We start from the raw sequence: 24,323 nt of genomic DNA on the forward strand, positions 1-24,323 counted from the left end.
TGTGTGTGTGTGTGTGTGTGTGTGTGTGTGTGTGTGTGTGTGTGTGTATTTTTTCAGGACCTCAAACTGCTTAGAAACCCCTTTTACCTTCTTGGTTGAACTGTTATAAGGTGGTGTTTCCTCAGCTGTGAGCGAGATAAAAAGGAGGTGTGAATTCCTTCCTCTAGGCTGTGGTTGGATGTGAGTTGAGGTGAGCCACAGATTTCAGTGGGGAGCATAAGTGGAGGTGGCAGGGATGGGAAAGGAAAGGCATTTCAGGATCCTACAGCTGTCTCTGTAGCTCGAATCCTGACTGGATGAAGATTAAAGGAATGTTTTGTTTTTTTTTCTTTTTTGCTTCTTTTCTGAGGTTCACAATCTCCCAAATGACTGGTAGACTTTTTAATGAGTGAGTTCTTTCTCTGTCCCAGTCAGGAGTCAGAGGTGCACATGTGTGCACACACTGATGTTTGGAGACTTACTTCCCTGAAAGAGAAGTCTCATAAACAGTTTTCTGACATCTAGGAATCTAAATTCAGGTTCCCAGAACTCACAGTTTGAAAACTTCTGAATCATTGTTCTTCCAGTCTGGTTTATGATTTTTTTGTCTTGAATGTCCCCCAATCAGACCATAGGAAATAAATGTCAACGATTCAGAGGGGAATACTGTAATCAGAGAATTGAGAGTGGAGAGCTGGTCTTTATGGACCCAGGGGATGGTGTCCTGCATAACTTGGCTGGTCTTGGGAATGCTGCGCTCGTTGGCACGGAAGGATTTCCAAGATAGTTTGGTGAGTGATGTCCTCAGTGGTCTGAGAGGTGATCTCCTGAGTGATCGGGGATGGTGGTGTTCTCAGTATGTCAGAAAGTCTGCCCCCAGATTCCTCCACTTGCCTCTGGGAGAGGAACTTCAAGCCCCACACATTTTTCCAGCAGCTGAGGATGATTCTAGACTTGGAGGTATAGGCCAGAAAAGGCTTCCTGGAGGAAGGATACAGTGATCAGTATGGCATTGTGTATGTCAGGAATGTCCAATGTGTCCAGTGACTGTCAGGGTATCATTACTTTCTGCCCCCACCCCCATCAAAACTTCTCCTTCCCCAAGGTGGGAGAGTAAAGAGGATTCATAGAATTGCAAGGGACTCCAGAAATCTTCTGGAATTGACTTCTGCCTCAATAGAAATCTCCTTCCTTATAGTCCTGACAAGTAGACAACAAACCTTTATCCACAGACCTCTAGGGACAGGGAGCTTACCATGGAGCAGTTTGATATAGTGAAAAGTTCTCTTAAATTGAAGCAAGAAGATATGGATTTGAACCTTGGCTCTTATGTGTAATGGCAGGTGACAGTCTATTTAAATCTCAGCTTTATAAAATGGGGTTAATAGTACTTACGGTATTACACATATAGTCCAGACTACAAAATAGAATTGGATGGGTGTTCCATAGCCTTCATCTATTAGTGCATGGATCTCAGACAGGCAATATGCACAGACCATGAGCTGGGCGCTGAGCTAAATAGGGGGAAAGCAGGTAGGATTGCTTTTGGAAAATCACTTCATGGTTTTAATGAGCCCAGGCACTTCCCTAAAAGACTAAGGGTCATCTTTAAAAAAAAATTATTTTTAAGCAGTGATCTTGGGGCAGCTAGGTGGTGCAGTGAGTAGAGCACCGGCCCTGGAGTCAGGAGGACCTCAGTTCAAATCTGGCCTCAGACACTTGACACACACACGCACACACAAAATAGCCATGTGACCTTGGGCAAGTCACTTAACCCCAACCCAACTGCCCTAAAAAAAAAAGGAAAAAAATAAAACACTAACAGTGATCTTTTGGTAACATTGTAGTCATGGAAATAATGCCAGTCATAGAATACAAATTCTTTAACACACTAAAGTTCCAGGTTGCCTGAAGAACCTTGTAACACCCATCATCAGCCAAGAATTGCCCAAGAGGATGTCATAAAGGATGCCATCAGGGAGATGTAGGACAAAAGAAAAAGGGTAGTTCTGTCATGGATCAAGAGTGAGGGAGGACCAGTGGATAGCCTGGGTACTTCTTTGGCATCCATGTAATGTCAAGAGGTCTAGAAAAAGGCCTCCCCCTCCACATTTTGGGTGAACCTCCTGTATATATATGTATATATGAAGGATATGGATGAGTCAGAGTATGCCTCTTGTATTAGATCTATGGGAGCATAAGGGCGAGTCAGAATGGACCCCCTTTATTGGGTTTGGGGGAGGACATGGATGAGTCACATAGAATGGTCAGGTATGGGTAGATTGTGAACTCAACCACTGTAGGGAGTACTACCCTTCCTGCTGTAATCACACATCCCTCAGAGTATGAAAGAGATGGACTTCCATTACTTAGCTCACAGGGCATTGTGAAGAAGAGCTGAGTAAATCTTTTACTCCAGAATGACAAGTATATCATGAATGAGGCTGCCCATTTTGCTTTGGACAGCTTTGATGGTGTCACAAGTTGTTTCTTACATTAAATTTAAATACATTTCTCTGTTAACCTATATAGAATATTCCTAGTTCTGTCCCCTAGGGCCAGGCAGAACATGTCCCTCTTTTCCATAGGACAGCTCTTCAGATATTTAAAGAAACTGATTCTTTCCTTTCCTCTCCATCTTTTCTCTTTTCAATGTGAAACTCCTTCACTTTTTCAAACAAATCTTGTGTAGCAAGGTCTGCAGTCCCTCCCCCATCCCACTTTCCCTCCTCTGGATAAATTCCAGATTGTGATTGTTCTTCCCAAAATGGGCACCTAATTATATGAGACAGCTCTTTTATCCTCTGCTTAGCAATCAGGAGGATCCTTAATCAGCTGTGAGTGATCCAGGTTTTGCAGAATGAGCTTAATTCAGAGCACCTCAGAGGGACAATAGAAAATGGTGGGTGGAAGCTTAGGTTGAGATTCTAGTGGGCAGGGGAATCACTCCTCTTTAAGGGCCATGAGACAGCTGGACATCATGTAATGGGCTCCTAGGATCTCATGAATAACAATTTAAACATGGGTAATTTTGACTGAAGGACAGGCTTTTTATTTGCACAAAGACCTTACCTTAGGTGATATAGTGGAAAGAACACTGAATCTAGAGTCAGAAGTTTATCTGGAGCCAGGCTTTAAATCTGGTCTCTGCTATTTGTTACTTTTTAAGAGTGACTAAACCACTAAAACTCATTGGGCCTCAGTTTCCTCCTCTGTGAAATGAGGAGGCTGCACTAGATAAGCTATGGTCCCTTCGTGCTCCAAATCCTATGATTATTTCTGTATTTATGGATTCTCAATCTCTTTTTAAAAAATAAACCACTCAAAATATACTTGTGGTATGGATTATATAGGGTATGGAATATATAAGATTAGAGTAAAAAGAGGGAGTGGCGTTTAGTAATGATGGAAGCAAGAGAGGAAGGAGATTAGCTAATTAGAAACTGATTAAGGCACATTCCTGAATCTTGGGAACTAATAATAATAACAATAACATTTAGCATTGATATGTCACTTAAAGGTTTATAAGGTGCTTTGTATATTATCTTGTTTGAACGTTGTAATAATAAGGTAGATGCTATTATTATTGCCTTTGATAGATGAGGAGACTGAGACTGACGGGTTAATTGACTTGCCAATGGCCAAAAAGCTGGTAAGTAAGTGACTGAAGAAAAATCTGAATTCATACATCCCTGACTCTATGATCAATCAAGTTATAGATCACCATTGTTGTTATTTGCTGGGGAAGGAGGTTAGACCATGCTGGTAATGATATATTCAATTGGGGGGGGCACATTTTAGAAAGGACATTAACACTTTTGAGGATGTTTGGAAGAGGGTGATTTGAATGGAGAGGGAACTGGAGATTATGCCAAATGGGCACTGGTTGAAAGGTTCAGTGCTGTTTACCCTGTAGAAAAGATTGACTGAGCATATGCCAGCAATCTTCAATTATCTGAAAGACTAGAAGGGAATCATCATAGCTCTACATCTGGAAGTGACCTCAGGTGTTCAGAGGCCATCTCTACTGCACACACCCCATCCCATAATTTTAGAGGTCAAAGAACTGAGGTCCAGGGAAGATAAGCGACTTTGCCAAGGTCACACAGATCATAAGTATCAGAGACTGGATTTGAATCTATGTCCTTGGACTCAGGAGCCAGTGCCTTCTTTTTTCCTTTTTCCTGTAACTCACTATTTATTCGATAGAAAGGAAATTAGATGTGTTCTACTTAGATCCAGGAGGAAGAATCAGGAAGTTTCAGAGACATACTTCAATTTACTTTTTTTTTCCTTTTTGGAGGGCAATTGGTGTTAAGTGACTTGCCCAAGGTCACATGGCTAGTAAATGTTAAGTGTCTGAGGTCAGATTTGAACTCAGGGACTCCTGACTCCAGGGCCAGTGCTCTGTTCCCTGCACCATCTAGCTGCCCCACTTCAATTCACGTTGAGGAAAGATTTCCTGACAATTTTGTTGTTGTTCAATAATTCCAGTTGTGCCCAATTCTTCATGACCCCATTTGGGATTTTCTTGGTATTAGACACCAGACTGGTTTGCCATTTCCTTCTCTAGCTCATTTTATAGATGAGGAAGCTGAGGTAAACTGGGTTGAGTGACTTGGTTCAGAGTCCCACAGCTAGTAAATGTTTGAGGCTGGATCTGAACTCAGGAAGAGAAGTCTTCCTGACTTCAGACTGGACGCTCTATCCACTGAGCAGCCTAGCTGCCCCTCCTCACAATCAGAGCTGTCCAGAAGAACACTGGGCAGCTTTCTGAATGAGTGAGAGGCTTACAGCCTTCTCCTTATAGCTGCAGGTCTTCTAGGAGAGGCTGGGTGACGAATTGCCTGCGATATTGTAGAGAAGATCCTGCTCTGCAGAAAATAGGACTCAACAGGTTGACCTCATGGTCTGTTTTAACTCTAGGAATCTGTGATTCTGCGGTTCAGAATTATAGATCTATAAAATGGGGATTGTAATTGGAGGATGCTGATAATAAAATACTTTGTTTACCTTAAAAAGCTACAAAAGTGAGACCTGCTATTATTTTGCTATGTTTCAACTTCTTGGGAACAAACCCAAGCAAGATCAGGCAAGCTCTGCTTGTTGACAAAATAGCTCTTTGACATTGCTCTAAGGCTAAACAACCTTGGGCAATATAGAGTACTACTGAGGATAGGCCTTTGTGTAGGTCCTGTGTAGATTAGTCTGATTTGCACAATTAACTTAGTGAAAGGAACTGGGACCTCTTATTCCAGGCATTGCCCATTATGCTTTACTGAAAGGTAGGCCTGGAGAGAGTGTGATTGGTTCAGTGCAGTCATTTCCCACACCTGGCACCATCACTGAAATCCTACTTTCTTTGGAGGGTGAGGGAGCAGGATCATCTTTGTTTGCAAAGTTTTTTGAGTAAGGGAGTCCCCTAGTCAAACAGAAAATTGCATTTCCATTTTATATCACAATTTGTTAAATGTTTCACAGAGCAATGGAATGTTAGAACTGGAAAGAGCCTTAGATGTCACATAGTTCAAGTTCCTCCTTTTATAGATGAGGAAATTGAGACGCAGAGAGGTGAAGTCACTTAATGATGAGACGAGATAACTTTTACTTTTTTCTGGATTTGCATGCACACATAATGTCTCCAGATACTCACCAAAGAGCCCCACTTCTGCCTTTCCTGTTTCCAGTTGTAAGTCTAAGCATGGCCTTAACCTCAATCGAATTAGGAAAGGGCTGTGATTTTCTACTCCCAGACTCCTCATGGAGACTTAGGAAACTGTCCAGAGCTAGAAGAGGTTAAATTACAGACAAAAAATTAAATTGATTAGGGATCCATTGAATAACTTGAATTTCAAAGACCTTGTTTATGGTGCCCAAACCTCAATGAACAACTTGAAAAAAAAAATAGTGGTTTCATATTGCCAAAGGAACCATGCTCTACTCCTTTGCTGGCATTCAAAATTGTCTCTAATCTTGAACCACTGTCCATCTCTAGCATTATCTCATACCATTCCCCATCCATACACTCTAACAAGTGGAGTAGCATGCAGCTCTCCCTTCCCTGAAAGTGCATTGTATCTTTATACCTTTACTCAGACTCTTGGAAGTGGCTAGGTGATATATGGAGAAAGCATTGGAGTTGGAATGGGGAAGACCTGAGTTTAAATTCTGCCTCAGATATTAGCTGAATGACACCAGGGAAGCCATTTAAATTCTCATAAACCTTTTCCTTTTCTCTAAAACGGAGATAACAATAATACCTGCACAGAGGATTGTTGAAGATCAAATGAGATAATATATGCAAAAGTGCTTTGCGAAGCTTAACCATGACAAATAAATGCAAGCTATTATTATTAATTAGTATTCCCTATTCTAGAGGCGTAACTAGATTTTATGAGTAACTAGATAGTGTAGTGGATAGAGTGCTGGACCTGGAGTCAGAAAGACTCACCTTCCTGAGTTCAAATCTGGCCTCAGACACTGTGTGACCCTGTGCAAGTCACTTAACTGCTTTGCCTCAGCTTCCTCCTTTGTAACATGAGCTGGAGAAGGAAATGGCAAGCCACTCCAGTATCTTTGCTAAGAAAACCCTATATGGAATCACAGAGAGTCAGACATGACAGAAAAATGATTCGACAATAAGTATAAGATGAAAAGGTGTCAGAAAATCAAAAGATGCAAGGGCTTTCAGGCACTTGAAGCTTAGAAGCTTCTGTGTCAACAGTGGAGATCACAGTCAGGAAATCTGATGTGATCCCTGACCAGGCATGGCATCCAGAATAAGGGATATGATAGTCCTGTTGTACTCTCATCAGCCTCTATCTACTGTTCCGAGTTTGATTTTCTCTATACTATATTTTGCAAAGGAGATTGATAACCTGGAATGTTCCAAAGGAGGGTTTCCAGGGTGGTACAAGTCCTTAAGACCATACTTTGTCAAGATCACTTGAGGGAACTGGATGGGGAGGGGAGGGTGACATAGTAGTTGTCTGCAAACATTTTAAGGTTTATCTTTGGGAAGGGCGATTAGACTCATTCTTCTTCTGGGGTGGGGAACCTGTAGCCTCGAGGCCACATGTGGTTTCTGATCCCTGAGGAGGCAGAACTAGGACCGATGGGCCGATGCTGAAGAGAAACATTTGTTGTCCAGTCATGTCTGACTCTTTGTGGCCCCATTTAGGGTTTTCCTGAAGATTCGGGAGTGGTTTTCCATTTCCCAATGAGGAAACCGAGGCAAACAGTGTTAAGTGACTTACCCAGGGTTACACAGCTTCTACGTTTGAACCAGGACTATGAGTCTTCCTGACTCCAGGACCGGTACTCTATCCATTACTGCTACCTAGCCGCCAAGAAGAGACTAGACTCAAGGAGAGGAGATATGTCCAAACAAGCAGAACCACCACAAAGTGGAATGGTTCATTTCCTCTCACTAGATGTCTTCAGGCAAAGAAGTGATAACCACTTTTGGAGTATTTTGTAGAGGAATCCTGTTCAAGAATGTCTTGGGCTAGGCCTCTAAGGGCCTTTCCAACTATGAGATTGTGATTCTTTACCTTGCCTAATCTACCACACAGTGTTGTTGGGAAGGGAGTGTTTGTTAACCTCAAAAAATTTCCACATATATGAGAGGTAGCAGAGTGTAATATAGGGCTTCTAAGCATGGGGTATAGAAACTGGCTTCTTGCATATTTTAAAAATTATATTTTGGGATAATTGTTTTCCTTTGTAATATTATGTATTTTATTTTATGCATTTAAATATGTCATTCTGAGATGGTATCAGTAGGTTTCACTAGACTGCTGGAGGGGTCTAGGACTCCCTTTCCCCCACCCCAACCAAAGTTAAGAATTCCTGGTGGGCTGACCTTAGAGTTAGGAAGAACAGCATTTAAGTTCTTCCTATCCATGCCTATATGAGCATGGATAAGTCCCTTCATCCTCAGGTACTCAGTGCCTTAAGTTGGAAGGATTAGAAGAGACTTGTTGATCAGATTTGTGGTAGAAATTTTCACCTAGCAAGCATATGAAATCAGAGGTCTGCACCCAGAAAAATATATACCCTTTTATTAATATTACTTATTTTATTAATTTTATAATAATTATATATATAATTTTATAATAATATGAAAGATTGATTTTATTAATATTATTTATTCTGGGGGGGGTGGCAGAGTCAATATGGCAGAGTAGAAACAGGAGTTCCACAGGGCTTCTGCTTCCACCTCCTCCAATTCATGTAAAAGGTGACTCTGAACAAACTTTGGAGCTACAGAACCCACAAAATGACACAGAGAAGCTGACCTCCTGCTAAGGACAGCCTGGCAGGCCAGCAGAAAGTGGCCAGCACAGGGTGTTGGGAGCTGAGCCCAGCCCCAAGGTTTTACCCTCAGGGAGCCTACAACCAGCCACTGGCTGGAGGAACTTCAGATAACCAGCAGTTGTACTGATTGCCAGAACTATCAACCCATAGATGCTGAGGACAAATTGAGAGGTCAGTGCAGTGTGGACTTTGTGAACCAGGAGTTTGGGAGGGCTGTCAGGCCTTTACCCCCTGGAGGGAGAAGCGGCTGAGGTGCTGCAGCTGTGCAGCTGCTGCCACATGGCTGCTTCTGAGCTCCTGGTCTGCAGATTGTAGGGGGACCAAGTGACCAATCTGAGGGGTAATTGATCTTGCTTTAACCTGCTTGGATATGGATTGTGGTCTAGGGTGGAGGTCCTGGGGTACGTGACCAGTTTGCCAGAGCAAGTAGAGGCTTCAGAGAGGGCACCCAACTAATAGCTCCAGCAGATGAGAAAACCCCAGCGATTTGGGACAAAGCTCCCCTGTCTGCTAGCAGAGTTCTACTGTGGCAAAAAGCTCAAAAGTCAAGTAATTGAGTGGCAACATGAGCAAGTGAGGGAAGCAAGGCAAACACAGTGGTCCAACTTTGGATTCCTTTTTTGGGGACAAAAAGGACCAGGCATGGAACAGGAGGAAGGCACAAAAGTCAGAACTCCTGCACCAGAAGCTTCCAATAAAAGAATAAGCTGCTTACAGGACATAGAAGAGCTTAAGAAGGATTTTGAAAACCAAATAAGAGAAGTGAAGGAAAAATTGGGAAGAGAAATGAGAATGATGCAAGAAAATTATACATTGAGAATCAACAACCTGACTGAAGAAAATAACACCTCAGAAAATAGACTAACTCAAATGGCAAAAGAGGCTTAAAAAGCCAATGAGCAGAAGAATGCCTTAAAAAGCCAAATGTGCCTGATGGAAAAAGAATCTCAAAAACTCACTGAAGAGAACCATTCCTTCAGAATTAGATTGGAGCAAATGGAAGCTAGTGATTTTATGAGAAATAAAGATACTATTAAAAAGATCTAAACAAATGAAAAAATAGAAGGCAATGTGAAATATCTCATTGAAAAAACCACTGACCTGGAAAATAGATCCAGGAGAGATAACTTAAAAATTATTGGACTACCTGAAAGCCATGATCAAAAAAAGAATCTAGAAATAATCCTTCAAGAAATTCTCAAGGAGAATTTCCCTGATGTTTTAGAACCAGAGGGCAAAATACAGGTTGAAAGAATCCACCAATCACCTCCTGAAAAATATCCCCAAAAGAAAACTCCTAGGAATATTTTAGCCAGGTTCTGGAATTCCCAGATCAAGGAGAAAATATTACAATCATCCAGGAAGAAACAATTTGAATACTATGGAAATTGGAAACACAATCAGGATAACAGGATGTGGCAGCTTCTACACTGAGGGATCGAAGGACTTGGAATATGATATTCCAGAGGTCAAAGGACCTGGGATTAAAACCAAGAATCACCTACCCAGCAAAATTGAGTATCATGTTTCAGGGGAAAATATGGTAATTCAATGGAATAGAGGACTTTCAAGCATTCTTGATGAAAAAAACAAAGAGTTGAACAGAAAATTTGGCATTCATATACAAGAAGCGAGACAAGCATGAGAAGGTGAACAGGTAAAGGAAATAATAAGGAACTTATCAAAGTTGAACTACTTACATTCCTACATGGAAAAATGATAATTGTAACTTGTGACACTTTTCTCAGTATGAGAATATGTATGTCTATATAGGAGGGTATATGGGCGTATGAACACATATGTGAGTATGTGTATATATATGTACAGTTATACATAAACAGAGGGTACCGGACGAGTAGAATAGGAAGGGATGATAGTTAGTGGAATTAAGAGGTGAGAGAAGAATATAATGAGAGGATATGGGGAGAGATAGAATTGGGTAAATTATCTCATATAGAAGGGAAAACTGTTACAATGGAGGGGAAGAACAGGAAGGCAAAAGGGAATGCATCAGCCTTATTCTCAATGAATTTGGCTTAGGGAGGGAATGACATACACACTAAATAGGGTATATCACCCTATAGGAGAGTAGGGGTGAAGGGGAGGAGGAGGAAGGTGGAAGGGAGAGCAGGCTGCGGGGGAGGGAAGTTGGAAGCACCCACTTTTGTAAAAAGACAGGATAAAAGTAGAGAATAGAACAAGTGGGGAATGGGATGTGATGGAGGGAAATACAGTCAATCTTTCACAATATATCCTCTATGGAAATGTTTTGCATAGCTACACATGTACAACCTATATTGAAATTGCTTATCTTCACAGTAAGGGTAGTGATGAGGGAGGTAGGGAAAGAATCTGGAATTCAAAGATTTAAAATCACATGTTTAAAAAATATATTATTATTGTTTTACATGTAACTGGGAAATAAGATATACTGGCACTGTGGCATAGAGATCCACCGTGCCCCACTGGAACGTTGGAGGGTGCATAGGGTAAGATATGGGAAAGAGCAGATTGGGGGAGGGGATATTCAGTGGGATCACTGTTTTGGGTTGGTGGGTAGTGGAACAATGGGGAGAAAATTTGTAACAAAATCTTGTGGAAATGAATGATGTAAACTAAAAAAAAATTTAAAAAGAAAAAAAAGAAAAATATTTTTTATCCTGGTCCTCCTCTGAAGTCTTATTGTGGCCTTGGGATTACCTTGAACTTGAAATGGCTGTGCCAATATTATTTGACCAAGCTTGAAAGACTGACTTTCAGTATGGGTTAAGTGATGTGTATCTATAGTTCAAGGACAAGCTAGATAAGAATGGAGAGGCTTGTCATTGGAGGGAAGTCTCTTAAGTTTTTTAGCCTAACATCTCCTGGGGACCTCATCAAACAAGGAATGAGGAATATTTAGCATTTGCATTAGTTAAGAGTTCACTTACAATGATGAAACCATAGATCCTTAATGTATTAAAGTTATACCTACTCTTCTGACTTCCCAGGGTTGTTGACCTATCAGAGGCTTCGCTCCCTTATTTTGCACTGATTCCCATGAATATACTTGAATTATGGGTACAGTGGAGCTCACATGTTGGTTTTTGTTTCCAAAGGGGGATGCCTGATGGGAAATCTAGGGCAACCTAGAAAGGATACCCTGGGCCAATCATCTTGGCCATGGGCACTGAGCTGAGGATGAGCAAAAGCAAACCTGTTTCATAGCCTCAGAATGTTATGTCCAGGTCAAACAATGGTCCAGGGAAGATCTGTTTTGCTAGGGAGTCTGGACTTTTTGGAGGGTAGATTAATGATGCTTCCTGGAGCTTGTGGTCAGTGGGAGTCAGATCAATTCCTGTAATCCATGGTTCCTCATAAGCATGTCCTGGAAAGTCAGTCTCAGGAACTCAGAGCACTTCCTTTTACACCAATATAGAAAGTGATTCTGTATTTCTGTGAAGTGGATGGGGCTGCTGAGGAAGAGAGAGGGTGGCAAGGAAGATTCTCTTAGAGAAAGGCAGTAGTGGGCTCAGTGGTTTTGGAGCACAATGAGAGGTTCTTCCCTATTTTAAGTGAGGGTTCCTTATCTCTAATATCATGTTGGCCTTATGGAGAGAGCCCTGGAGAGGGAGGCAGGAGATCTGGGTTCTAGCTTGATTCTACTGCTCACTTTCACTCTGCCCTTGGTAAGACACTTAAACTCTCTGAGCCTCAGTTTCCTCATTTGTGAAATGAGGAAATGAGGTGGTGTACTAGATGACCTCTAATATTCTTTCTAGGTTTAAATCTATGATCCTGTGACTAGATGACCTCTCAGGTCCCTTCCAGCTCTAAATGTGTGACCTGATCAGTGGAAGCTAGGGGCGCTAGCTTTCTATGTTTTGTCTCTGTTCTGAGGCTGTGAATCTAGTAACAGTAGAAAGTTTACCAGCTTTGTAGTCATGTTTTCAAATCTCACCTCTGAGATTTGAGGTGTGTGCCAACGGGCACGTGCCTTGCCCTCTCTTGTTCTCAGTTTCTCCATCTTTCAAGTGAGGGGATTGGACTAGGTCCCTTCCAGTTCTGCCAGCCATTCTTCATTCATGGGCTTTACTATTCTCTCAGCTTTGAGTGCTCTCTTTGACTTCCAGTAATTCTTATTTACCTGGTGTCTAGTGTGTATATGTTTATTTTTGTACTTGTTTTCTCCCTTATTGAGTGTAAACTCTTTGAGGCAAGGACTGTCACTTTTTGTATCTCTGGCACCCACAGGACACACAGGTGGGGCTTAGTCACTCAACCAATCAACAAGCATTGAAGTGCTGGGAATACAAATGGAACAGAATGAAACAATCCCTACTTTGAAAGAACTTACTTTTTTTTTTTAACTGGTTAACATGTTTTCTGATCAATGAACTATTTGTATCTGTCAGCTCTGCCCTTCTATGCTCTATGACCTAAGGTCCTTTCTGGCTATAGGTTCCCATGAAAATCTATGATTAACAACTGCTTTCAGCTGGTCCTGCACAGTCAGAAGAAGGCTGAAACCACTGAGTTGATCAAACAGTAGCTAATACAGGCTACCATATTTTTAATCCCAAGGATTATCTAAGCAAGTCCTCTAAGTAGATGGTTGATAACCCAATTTCTGCTCTCTGTCTGTAATCTAAGTGCCTATCTGTTTCTCCAGGATAGAGCAGATTCTCAACTATCTCTCTTTCACGGATGGTGTGTGTGTGTGTGTGTGTGTGTGTGTGTGTGTGTGTGTATGAACAAATCACTACCACCTTCCTCTCTTCCCTAACTCCTCCTTGGGAACTATTTTCCATTGGAAATATTGGGTCACTGGAGCTGCCAGTGTTTAGCTAAGAAATAGTAAAAAACTCTAAGCCGGCATTCCCAGACAATGAGGGGGACCAACATTTAGAGCAAAACCCCACCCTAGCCTTCCTGGGATTCTTCCTGACGTCTTCTTTCTTCTAGACAGGGATTCTTGTTTTTTTTTAAAGCAATCTGTTCAGGGACACCCAAGGTTAAGAATCCTTGATCCAAGGTTTCCCTTTCCTGCATCTACCAGACCAGTGACCTGTTGTCTCCTTCCCATAGCTTTATATGGAAAGAAACAGCCTGACCTGGCTGGAACTGGTGGTAACAGAAGAGGGACTAGCAGCTCGAGGCTGCAGCCCATTAGAGAATCATAGACAAGAGTGTTCTGGAGCCAGCTCCAACTGCTTTCTGAGGTAACAGTTATATTTTCATTATGAATATTTCCACCTAAGAAATCAGCAGAGCTACAACCAGGTCTTGATTTATTGTTTTGTTGATTGTCTCGACTTAGGAAACTGTTACTAATGAAAATGAAATTTAAAAAAATGTTCATAATGTCTCCCCTCCCCCCCAAGAGCCATTAAAAAAACATACACATTTCCCATTTATTGATCTATAAACCTTGCTTGAACACAGCAGGAGTGTAGAAGAAAATTCAGGGAATGAAGCCATCGCCAGACTGGGGGCCTGGTGATGACAGGCTAATATCATCACCATCATCATCATCACAACAACAATAATAGTCATTCATATAGTGCTTTAAGGTTTGCAAAGTACTTCTGATCCATTATTCACTTGAGCTTTATAACACCCTGGGATCATGGGATTTAAATTTATAAAGACCTTAGTCATCATGTAATCCAATGCCCAGGTATGAGGAAGCCCAAAGAGCTTAAATAATCTGCCTTGGGTTAGGAAAGTTGTAATCAACAGAGTTGAAATTTGGGCCCTGGTCCTCTGACTCCACATTGGATTGGTTCGAGATTGAGACAAGAAGCATGTCTGCCTCTTATCTGAGGAACAGTTCATCGATATGTGTCAAAGTTCATCACTAGAGTTGGCCACCAGGAAATGAGTCTTTTAACCATAGAAAGTCATTGAGACCTGTCTACTAAGGCATTCTGGATCTATCTGTCCCCTTCTTGTGCTCCTTCTGACTACAGACATAGCTCAAAAGCCATTCTTGCTATTTTTAACTAGTTTCCCTTAGACTTATCTACCCAATGTGTGATTGCTATGTACTTAAATGCTTCAAGTGATGTCATCCCAAGGGAAGTCTTTACACTGACTCATATCACAACCTTTCTGTGCATTATTAGTAGATAGTTTGTCTAGTAATGGACCACTCAAGATCTTGGCAATGTCACTGTTACATGAGTCTGAATCTTTTCAGCACAGGTTGTCAGCTCTTCTGGGCAGGGATTGAGTCTTCTCCAGTCTCTTAACAATAATAATGGTAATCATGATAAGGATAATGGCAGCTCATATTTCTAATTTCTGTTTTAAACTATAAGCAGTACTTTCCTCAAATTGGGTCTATGAAACAGACCTAGTATTATAATCATCATTTTACAGATGAAGGAAGAGCCTCAAAGAGACGAAGTGGTTAGATGGGGATGACCCAGTCAACAAGTGTTGGTGTGAAGACCTGGTCTGTTCTTAGTGTTCTGTTTTAGTAACTCAGAAGACTTCCAGGCCAGTGTTCTTCCTGCTGGACTGTACAACCTTCTTATTCCCTCTTTAAGACCTACAATATAGTGGGGAACACACAGACACCCAGTAAGAGACAACCTAGCTCCCTTTTCTTTTTTATGTATTTTTTTGGAGGGGGGATGGCAGAACAATCGGAGCTAAGTGACTTGCTCAAGCTCACAGAGCTAGTAAGTGTGTCAAATATCTGAGACCAGATTTGAATTCAGTTCCTCCTGATTCCAGGGCCAGTGCTCTATTCACTGTACCACCTAGCTGCCCCCTAGCACCCCTTTCTATGGTGTTTTATGATTACTGAGAACTTTATGTAAATGCTCCTTGGTTGTTTGCTTCCTTTCTGCCATTTCCAGATTAAGAAACTGGGGCTCTAAGAGGGGCGACTGACTTTGTCAGTGGCAGAGATAAGATCTGAACCTGAGGCTTCTGACTCCAAGTCTAGGGCTGGCTATGCAACAGCAGGCTGTTGGAAAACTGGGTCAGGATTACCATAATTAGCTAAACTGGCAAGGCTTCTGATCACAGAATCCCAGAAGCCCAAGAGTCCTAAGGACTCCTCTAGTCCAGAACACCCTTGAATTTATCGTTTTAGTTTTTTTAGTCTGGGCCCCACTGCCTCTCATTGGTACCAGAACCCCAAAGAGTTGGCCCATTCTGGGTCCTGGGCAATCCCCAGAAAGTCATTTCTTCTGGGGATCCTCATTCCTCACTCCCACAGGCTGGTGGTGATAAGCCTAGAGAATGAACTCATTGTTCTGTGCACTAATGAATGAGTACATGTTATCAGTCAGGTGGGAAGCCAGGAACCAGGCTTATCAAGCTTAGCCAAAGACTCCAGATAGCTTGCTTTGTCTTCCTCCCTTTCTCCAGATTGCTGCCTCACCTTCTCAGCAGCAGCCTCCAGTCTAGGACCAGACCAAGATGAACGGCCCATTATCGTAATTATCATCAATAATAACTTTAGCTCACATTTCTATAGTGTTTTAAACTTTATAAAACTCTGCCTCCCAATACCCCGTTACAAGGCAGGTAATTAGCATGACCATTATGATTGCCCTTTATAGAAGGGGAAACAGAAGCCCAGAGAAAGTGAGTTGCTCACAGTCAAATAGCTAGTTTATGTGATGGGGATACAAGTAGGTGCCAGGTCAGTGTCCTTTCTGGTCTCCTGGTCGGCCTCTCTAAATTTCCTACATTTGGGTTGGGCTCAGTGCTAGACTTTCTTAGGTTCAGAGCATGGTATAGTACTGGATTTGGAAGCAGAGCACTGGGATAAAATCTGCCATTTTCTGGCTTGGTAACCATGACCTTCTCTGCTGTCAGAACAGTTGTAAAATGAGAGGGTTAGATTAGATCAGAGGTATCAGACACCTCTTTATTGTGGCCTGCAGCACTCCTGAGTACTGCCTAAACCAGATTAAAATGTAATTAGGAATATCCAGCAAAATGAAAATATAACAGAACATAGACAATGCTATCATGTGGTTTTCTAATTCAATATGCAGGGACACTTAAATATGGTTTAGTGGCGCCTGTTTCTATTTGAGTTTGACACTGCTAAATGAGATGACTCTGAAGGTCCCTTATGTTTCTAAACCTGTGATTCTATGATTTGAGGGCCTTCCCACAGGGCCAAATTCAAAATACCCTGAAGTACTATTTTCCTTCCAGGTTCCTTCAGAAATCATCTAGTCCTGCCCTCTTATTGTTGAGATCAGGACACAGAGATGAGCTGACTTGCCAAAGGTCACAGTCAGTAAGGGGCAGGATTGGCATTTGAACCTAAGTCTTCTGACTCAAAATCTTTCCATCTGTTTCTTTCCTCCCAGTCCGTAACACACATATGGCATAACTTGGTACCATGTGGATCTGTGTATGTCAGATTTAATCGTGGCCCCAAGACATAGCTAGGCTGATTGGCCTTGCTGGCCAGTTGTCATGTGAGGCACTTATTCTCATAGAAGTTGCTGGGGGGAGTGGAGGAAGCCCTGGCTTGGGAGTTAGGAGCCAAGCTCTGTCCTGGTTTCTTCCACTAACTTTCCATCTCACCTCTTCTCTCTAGGCTTTGATTTTTCCCCTGTACAAGGAGGGGGCTAATTACACTAGATCACCTCTAAGGTTCCTCCCAGTGATAATACTCTGAGAGTCAAAGGTCCCTTAGCACCAGCTTGTCTTTATTCTGTGAAGGCGTTAATTTCTGATCTGGTCCCTAGCTCCTCTTCACTTGGCACTGCAGGTGGCGGGGCTGTCAGCACAGACGGGTTGGTAGTTGGCGGGATCTCTTGGGTAGCAGCTGTTTGTGCATAAGTAATGCGTGCCTATGCTCACGACTCTTTTACGGCCTCATATGTCCCTTGGCTGGAGGTTGGAATACCTACTTGGGAAAGACCCTAATAAGTGATTGGGCAGCTTCCAGAACCTCTCAGCTTTCTGGAAATAAGAAAAAGCACTCTAATATAGAGCAGATACTAATTACAGAACATTAGAGTATAAAACACAGAAATTAAGATGTAGACTATCAGAACTACAACGGACCTTACAACACAGAATGTTAGAGCAGTAAGGGAACTTTGAATTGTGGAATGTAGAACACCAGAGATAGAGAAGGGACCTTTGGATACAGGGTGTGGGAGCTGTAGGAGACCTGAGAATCATTGTGCATAGCATGTCCGAGATGGGAAGGACGTTAGAAATTGTTTTCTGCATTGTTGGAGAGAAAATCTGTGTTGACAAGAATATTAGAATATGATGTGTATTATTATGTAATAATAACCTCTAACGTCTTCCTTACATTTTCTGTTCTATGTCATAAAGTATGGACTGTATAATAATAGAGTGTTATTTAGAACAGAGTTGTCAAACGTGGCCCACAACACTTTCAAATGTGACCTGAACCAGATTAAAATGTAATCTAGAAATATTTAACAGAATAAATTAAAATACAATAAAACATAGATCTTTTTTCTTTACATTAAAAAAATTTGGTCATGTTGTTTCTTGAGCTTTCCCTTATTCCATTCTCATTGGATCTCTAAAACTTAGCCAACTGAAGCAAAGAAACCTGTAGAGATTCAGATCCATCAAATAAGGAAAATGTGCCAGAGGAAAAATAGGCTTAACTGTGTGATTTTCTAAGCCAATATGCAGCTCATAAGTACCCTTACCTGTGGTTTAGTGGCTGCTGTTTCTGAGTTTGATACCATTGATTTGAAATATTAATAATAATATAATTTACAATTTGTTATAACACTTCTAATTTTTTTATAATACTATGTTATGTCCTTTCTGAGCTTCAAATTCCTCGTCTGTGAAATGGGACTTCTAGTACCTGAACTATCCATCTTATAGATTTGTTGTGAGGGCAAATGGACATGGCTATTTCTCATAATAACAGGAATTTCTTGGCTTGGGTGCAAAGTTGGAAGGGACCTTAGACGTCATTTAGTTCAACCCCCTCATTTTATAGATGGGGAAAATGAGACCTGGGGAGGTTAAGTAATTTGGCCAAAATCACACAAGTAGTGTAAGTTTGGAATTTTGTCCCAAGTTCTCTGACACTGAATTCAGCACTACACTCACCCCACCATCCCCTCAATTAGCTCTCCAAAATTGCAACATATTTAGCAACCTGGGAACAAGGTTACAGACTTTGAATCAGCTGCCAAAAAACAAGGGTTTCTATCCTTCTGCTATTTACAGCTGATGTGACCTTGGGCAAGTCACAACTTCCCAGGAGATCATTTTCCATCAAACAAAAAGGATTGCATTAGATATCTCTAGCTTCCTTCCAACTGTAAAACTGTGATTTTGTGACATGAAACTTCTGACCAGACTGTAGAGAAGCTGTGATTTGGACTGGAAGAAGGAGCAAGGCCCTTTTGACAATATTGACATCTTCTCATTTTTAAACTTCATTTGAAAATTGCAACTAAGGCACCAAGTTGTTCCTGAAACTTTTGCAACTCTGAGCTTGCTTTTGCTGTGCCTGCTAGAAACACATCATAGAAATCTTGAAGCAATAACTCTAGCAGGAATTCCCAACCAGAGAAATGGTTTCCCATCATAGCAGCTGTTTCTTTCCCCTTATTTGCTGAGCTGAGCATCGAAACCACCTGATTTAAATAAATGTCTTTTTGTCTCTTCAGCTGAGACAAGATGATTCAAGAAACCAGATAACCTTCAAGTATGCAAAGGGAAGTCTTTGACTTGTAAGTCAAGCCAAGGAGATGATACTACTAATAATAAATTATTATCTATCTAGCATATCTATTGTTAATCTGCTATTAATAATAGCATAATAAACTAATATGGCCAAGGGTGAAATTTTCTTTAGCATCAACCATTTAGAACACTTGATCTGGAGAGAGAGGAACAGGGTACACAGCATAGCTCTGCTAATTGCTTCTTGTTTGACCTTGGTTAAGTTACTAAATCTCTTCCTTGGGTCTCAGTTTCTCATCTGTGAAATGAGAGGATTGTTAGAGATGACCTCTGAAGACCTTTCTGACTCAAAATCTGAAATTCTGTGAAAGCCACATAGTTTGTCTGGCTGCTTTGGGTCAGCCAGGGAACACCCTCACTGAGAGGGGTGTCAGGGTATGTGTGGCTGGATGATGGATGGATTTATTCCTAAATACTTGCCTCAGGCATTTGAGGATGGTCTAAGAGTAGCCAAATAACAATAACAGCTGGCATTTATGTGGTACCTACTATGTGCCGGGCATTGAGCTTTATAATTAACTCAGTAGATCCTCACAGTAACCCTGTGAAGTAGATGTTAATATTTTCCCCTGTTCTCAGTTGAAGCAGTTGAGACAAACAGAGGTCATGGCTTGCCCAGAGTCACACAGCTAGCAAGTGTTTGAGGTTTGATGTGAACTTAGGTCTTCCAGACTCCCACTCTAGTTCTCTGTCCACTGGCCCAAGGAGCTTCCTTCAAATTTCTTTTAATAACCTGTTCTCTATCTGGCAGCTATGGGATTGGCACAGTAGAAAGAGCATGAGAGAGAACCTAGAGACCTGGGTTTTCAATTCAGTTCTACCAATAACTAGATGGAGGGCCTTGGGCAAGTAACTGCCCTGTTCTGGGTCTTTGTTTTCTGGCCTACAAAATGAGGGTGTTGTTCTAGATAATCTTCAGAACTTCTTCCATCTTTGTTCTAAAGTCCTTTCCAGCTGCAATATTTTATGTTCCTTTACCACTGTTTCCTTCCTGCACTGACATTCTATGTTCTAAGGTTCTTTTCAGTTGTAACATCCTATGTGTTATGTTCTAAGATCTCTTCCAGCTTTAACATTATGTTCTATTTTCTAAGGTGCCTTCCATCTATTACCGCCATTTTTTTTTAAAACAGAGAAATAATAAATTGAACAAATGAGAATTCTATTCCTAGCTCTAGACTTTTCTAGAGAATGAATGTCTCATTTGAGAGTCCTGAAAAGTGACCAAGGGTGCTCCTATTCCTTTTTTTTTTTTTTGGCAATCAGGATTAAGCAACTTGTCCATTTCACACAACTAGTAAGTGTCTGAGCCTGGTTTTGAACTCAGGTCCTTCTGACTCCAGGGCCCATGCTCTATCCTCTGTGCCACCTAGAAAACCCTGGGAATGCCTGTTCCTTACCGTGCTTCCTATCAGTCAAGAGGTACCCAAACACCAGAGAGCTGGGACTTTGGGGCCTGGACTGGATCTTAAGGGCAAGAACTTTGTTTCTGATTGGGAACAGGACAGGATTAAAAGTCAGGCTGGCCCACAGAACCATCCCGAGGCTCATAGGCATCATTTTGTCTTGAGTAACCTTCTCTAGTGGGGTCAGGGAAATGTGGGGAGACAGAGCTACAAAGCTACCTGTTAAGACAATTTAGGAAACCGTTGCTACCAGGCTAGTGTTCCCTCCCTCTTCCTTGTCCATACCTCTGGCCATCCAAATTTGAAGTTCCATAATTATCTGGTTCCTGGGGGAATGGGGCTTCACTCCCATTCTGCACTGGGAGTCTCAGAGATGTTTCTTCCTGAAGTCCTAGGGTAACTTGGTGGGATTGGTTCTGGGATTGGCGGCAGGTGTTAGGAGATAGGGAGGACCCCCTGGACGTGATAGCATTGCCCCTGCAGCAGAAGAGGCACTGGTAAGCTGTGCGGAAGTCCCTATTCAGAGCAGCATACAAGATGGGGTTCAGAGCAGAGTTGACATATCCAAGCCACAGGACGATCGTTTCAAGGGTCTCATTGATGTCACCCCATATTCCGCGGTAAACAAATACTGTGAAGTAGGGGAACCAGCAGATAATGAAGGCCCCCATGACAACTGCCAGCGTAACGGTGGCTTTGTGCTCACGGATGGTGACAGCCTTGTTGTAGTAGCTGTGGTTAATTCTCTTGGCCTGTTCACGGGCAATTTTGAAAATGCGGTAGTAGGTGGCACACATCACCAGCAGTGGGATGTAGAATGTGATCAGCCCATCCACCAGACCATAGGCCTTATTGACCTGCAGTTTGCACTTGTTGGTTAAGTTTAAGTTGGTGATGTTCTGAGTGTTCCACTCTAAGTGAATGGGCAGGAAGGAGAACGTGATGGAGATCATCCAGATTAAGAAAAGTACAATGGTCACGCGTTTGGGTGTTACCACCATGGTGTAGCGCAGAGGGGCTGTGATGGCATAGTACCGGTCCAGGCTGATCATGAAGAGGTTGAGAATGGATGCAGTGCAGAGCATCACATCTAGGCTGGTATATATCTTACAAAGGGGCTTTGCAAAGTCGCATGTCCGGCCCAGCTCACAGGCAGCTGAGAATGGCAGCACGAGGAGGCCTAAGAGGAGGTCAGTGATGGCCAAGGACACGATGAAGCAGTTGGTGAGGCTCCGGAGCCTGCGGTTCAATCCCACAGCCAGGCACACTACCACGTTACCCAGGACTGTGATGAGGATTAGGAGAATGAGGACTAGGCCAGTCAAAACCTGGTGCCAACTTGGGCCTTGGCTGTGAGCATCCATTTTGGGTCTCCAATTCTAAAGGCCACACCCTCCAAGATCAGGCTTCTTAATAGATGACTTCTGCCACCTGTTTTTCTATTTAAATATCCATGCCTACTGAGGCTTTAATGATTCATTAAGTCTCCTTTCTTAATTAAATTAAGACATGGAGCTATGGATCCTAACCAGACAGTGCTAATGTGGACTTCCTGGATGAATAAATGAGAGGCAATGGAGTAGAGTGGAGAAAACATTGGATTCAGAAATGGAGGACTTGAGTACAAATGCAAGCTACTGCCTCTATGCTCTTGGGTAAGTCATTACCTATTTCTAGGTCACAGTTTCTTCATCAATAAAATGAGTTTGGATGAGATAAGGTTCAAGGTCCCTTCCAGCTCTTATGCCCTAAAGTGATAAGACTTGCACAATGATTCAAGCTTCAGGTGTGAGATAGTCCTGAGAAGATCTGAGGCCTGAGCAGGGATGACACTGTGGTGTTTGACTTCTTGCTTTCCAACGGTCCTCATTCTCCTTGTCTTACGAAGGCCATGACAATTATGAGAAGCCTATCAACAGTTGGCTTTAACTTCATTCCAGAAGAAGATAGGGGGTGGGGAGTGACTCATGTCATAGTAACTTCCTTCTTCAGAGGGAGGCCATAATCTGCTCAGACATGGAGCAAGGAAGAGAGAATACAGAGACAGCAACAGGTGGAGTTAGAGCTGTGGTGGAGAGGTCTTGATCTGAAAAGAAAAAAGATCAAACATTTAGCATCATTGAAATAAGATAGAGGATGGTAGATTCAGAATCCCAAAGGGACCCCAGAGGTCATCTAGCCCAGCCCCTTTATGTTAAAGATGTAGGGAGTAGGCCCATAGAGCTGAAGTAGTTTGCCTAAGGTCACCCAGGTTTTAAATGTCAGAGTCAGGATTGGAACTCAGTGCTGTTCTTTTAAGTGCAGCTCTCTTTCCCTTGTATCACAAGCTCAAACTGAACATGCCCTCTACAAAGTCCTCTTATGTAGGCTAGAGCTGGTATGTTGGGTCCAGCTCTCGGTGTCCCATCTTAGGAAGGACATTATTAAGAAGAGGGGATCAGGATGGTGATAGGACTGGATGCCATACAAGGATTGGTGGAGGGAAGTAGAAGTGTTTAGCCCAGATAAAAGAAGATTCAGGCATTGGAAAATTAAAGGTATGGACTGAATAATGTCTAAGGTCTCATTTAGCTTTGAATCCTATGACGTCTTCAGACAACTTTTAATTGTGTGAATCTATTGGAGAAATATCTATGTCTTCCATTTAAATCTTATGTTTATTGATGACCTACTTGTGCAGCTAAGTGGTGCCACAGTGCACAGAGCTCCAGAACTGGAGTCAGGAAGACTCATATTTGTGAGTTCAAATCTGGTCTCAGGCACTTACTAGTTGTGTGACCCTGGGCAAGCCACTTATGTGATCCCAAAGAGTCAGATTGAAAATATGTATACAACCCTAATGTGTATAAAGCTCTCACCTGAGTACTATGGGGGAGGAAGAGCTGACTAAAATGAAATTTCTCTGTGATGTGGATAGAGAATTAGATTTTGAATTCAAATGTTGTTTCAGTCATTTAGTAGCTGTGTGATCCTGGAAAATCAACCTCTCTATGTTTCCCCATCTATAAAACAGGGATACTATTAGGACTTACCTCTTAGGGTTGTAAGGATCAAATGAGATTATACATGTAAACCTTTTAAATGTGCTGTAGCTATGAATTGTTGATATTCTCAGGGAGCTCAAAGTCTAGTAAAAGGTATGAGACATCAGTTCAGTCATTTCAGTCATGTCTGACTCTTTGTGACCCATTTGGGATTTTCTTGGCAGAAATACTGGAGTGGTTTGCCATTTCCTTCTCCAGTTCATTTTACAGATGAAGAACAGAGGCAAATAGGGTTAAATGATTTGCTCAGGTCACATAGCTATATGTTTCTGATACCACATTTGAACTCAAGAAGATGAATCTTCCTTACTTTAAGCCTGGCTCTCTATCTACTGCACTGCCTAACTGCCCATATGAAACATGTTCAGAATAAATAGAATGCAAAATATAGGGTGAATGTGCATAAGAGAACTTTGAGAAACATCTTGTGAAAATTAAAAGGTATGAGTAATCCTTTTCATATTGGGAGACCAGGAAAGGCTCAGTAAGGAAGTAGCATGTGAACTGGGACAAATAAGCAGAATTTCAACTGGTGAAAATAACGTGGGAGGAATTCTAGGCACATAGTGGATTTTGGAAATAGAGTAGCCTTTTGACTGGATCCAAATTTTACAGAACAGAAGGATTTTACCGAACGACTTGTTCTATAAAATTTGGATTAAGTCAAAGAGGTCAGGTTCCCCACCTCTGGTATAGGCAATGAAAGCCTGAATCAAGGTCATAGCAGTGGGAATGGAAAGGCAGGGCCTGATGTTAGAGATATTACTGGTGTAGAATTGACAGTATACAGAGGCTGATCATGGGTCTAATTCTGAAGAAGGCTATATAAAGCTTTTTCACTTTTGGAATGGCTTCCTAA

At 41.9% G+C, this 24,323-nt stretch overlaps 1 protein-coding gene across 2 annotated transcripts in view; it reads right to left on the reverse strand.

Annotated features, from left to right (window-relative positions):
- Positions 1–9: 9 nt before the first annotated feature.
- Positions 10–24,323, reverse strand: part of HRH2 (histamine receptor H2) — a 53,797-nt gene continuing 29,483 nt past the window's right edge. The window contains exons 2-4 of one of the 2 annotated variants that reach the window (XR_011171172.1): positions 20,706–22,506; positions 5,633–5,765; positions 824–960 (exon numbers count right to left, since the gene is read on the reverse strand). Coding sequence is in view for 1 of the 2 variants with exons in the window: in XM_069102301.1 (XP_068958402.1) it covers positions 681–960; positions 20,706–21,784 (1,359 nt within the window). In the remaining variant the exon portion in view is untranslated. Of the gene's footprint in view, positions 961–5,632; positions 5,766–20,705; positions 22,507–24,323 lie in introns of both variants that reach the window. The other variant, XM_069102301.1, reaches the window with a different exon arrangement.

This window comes from Petaurus breviceps, unplaced genomic scaffold, assembly GCF_028583685.1.
Source record: "Petaurus breviceps papuanus isolate PSGF00001 unplaced genomic scaffold, PetGlider_PUasm1.0 551, whole genome shotgun sequence".
NCBI classification, from domain to species: domain Eukaryota; kingdom Metazoa; phylum Chordata; class Mammalia; order Diprotodontia; family Petauridae; genus Petaurus; species Petaurus breviceps.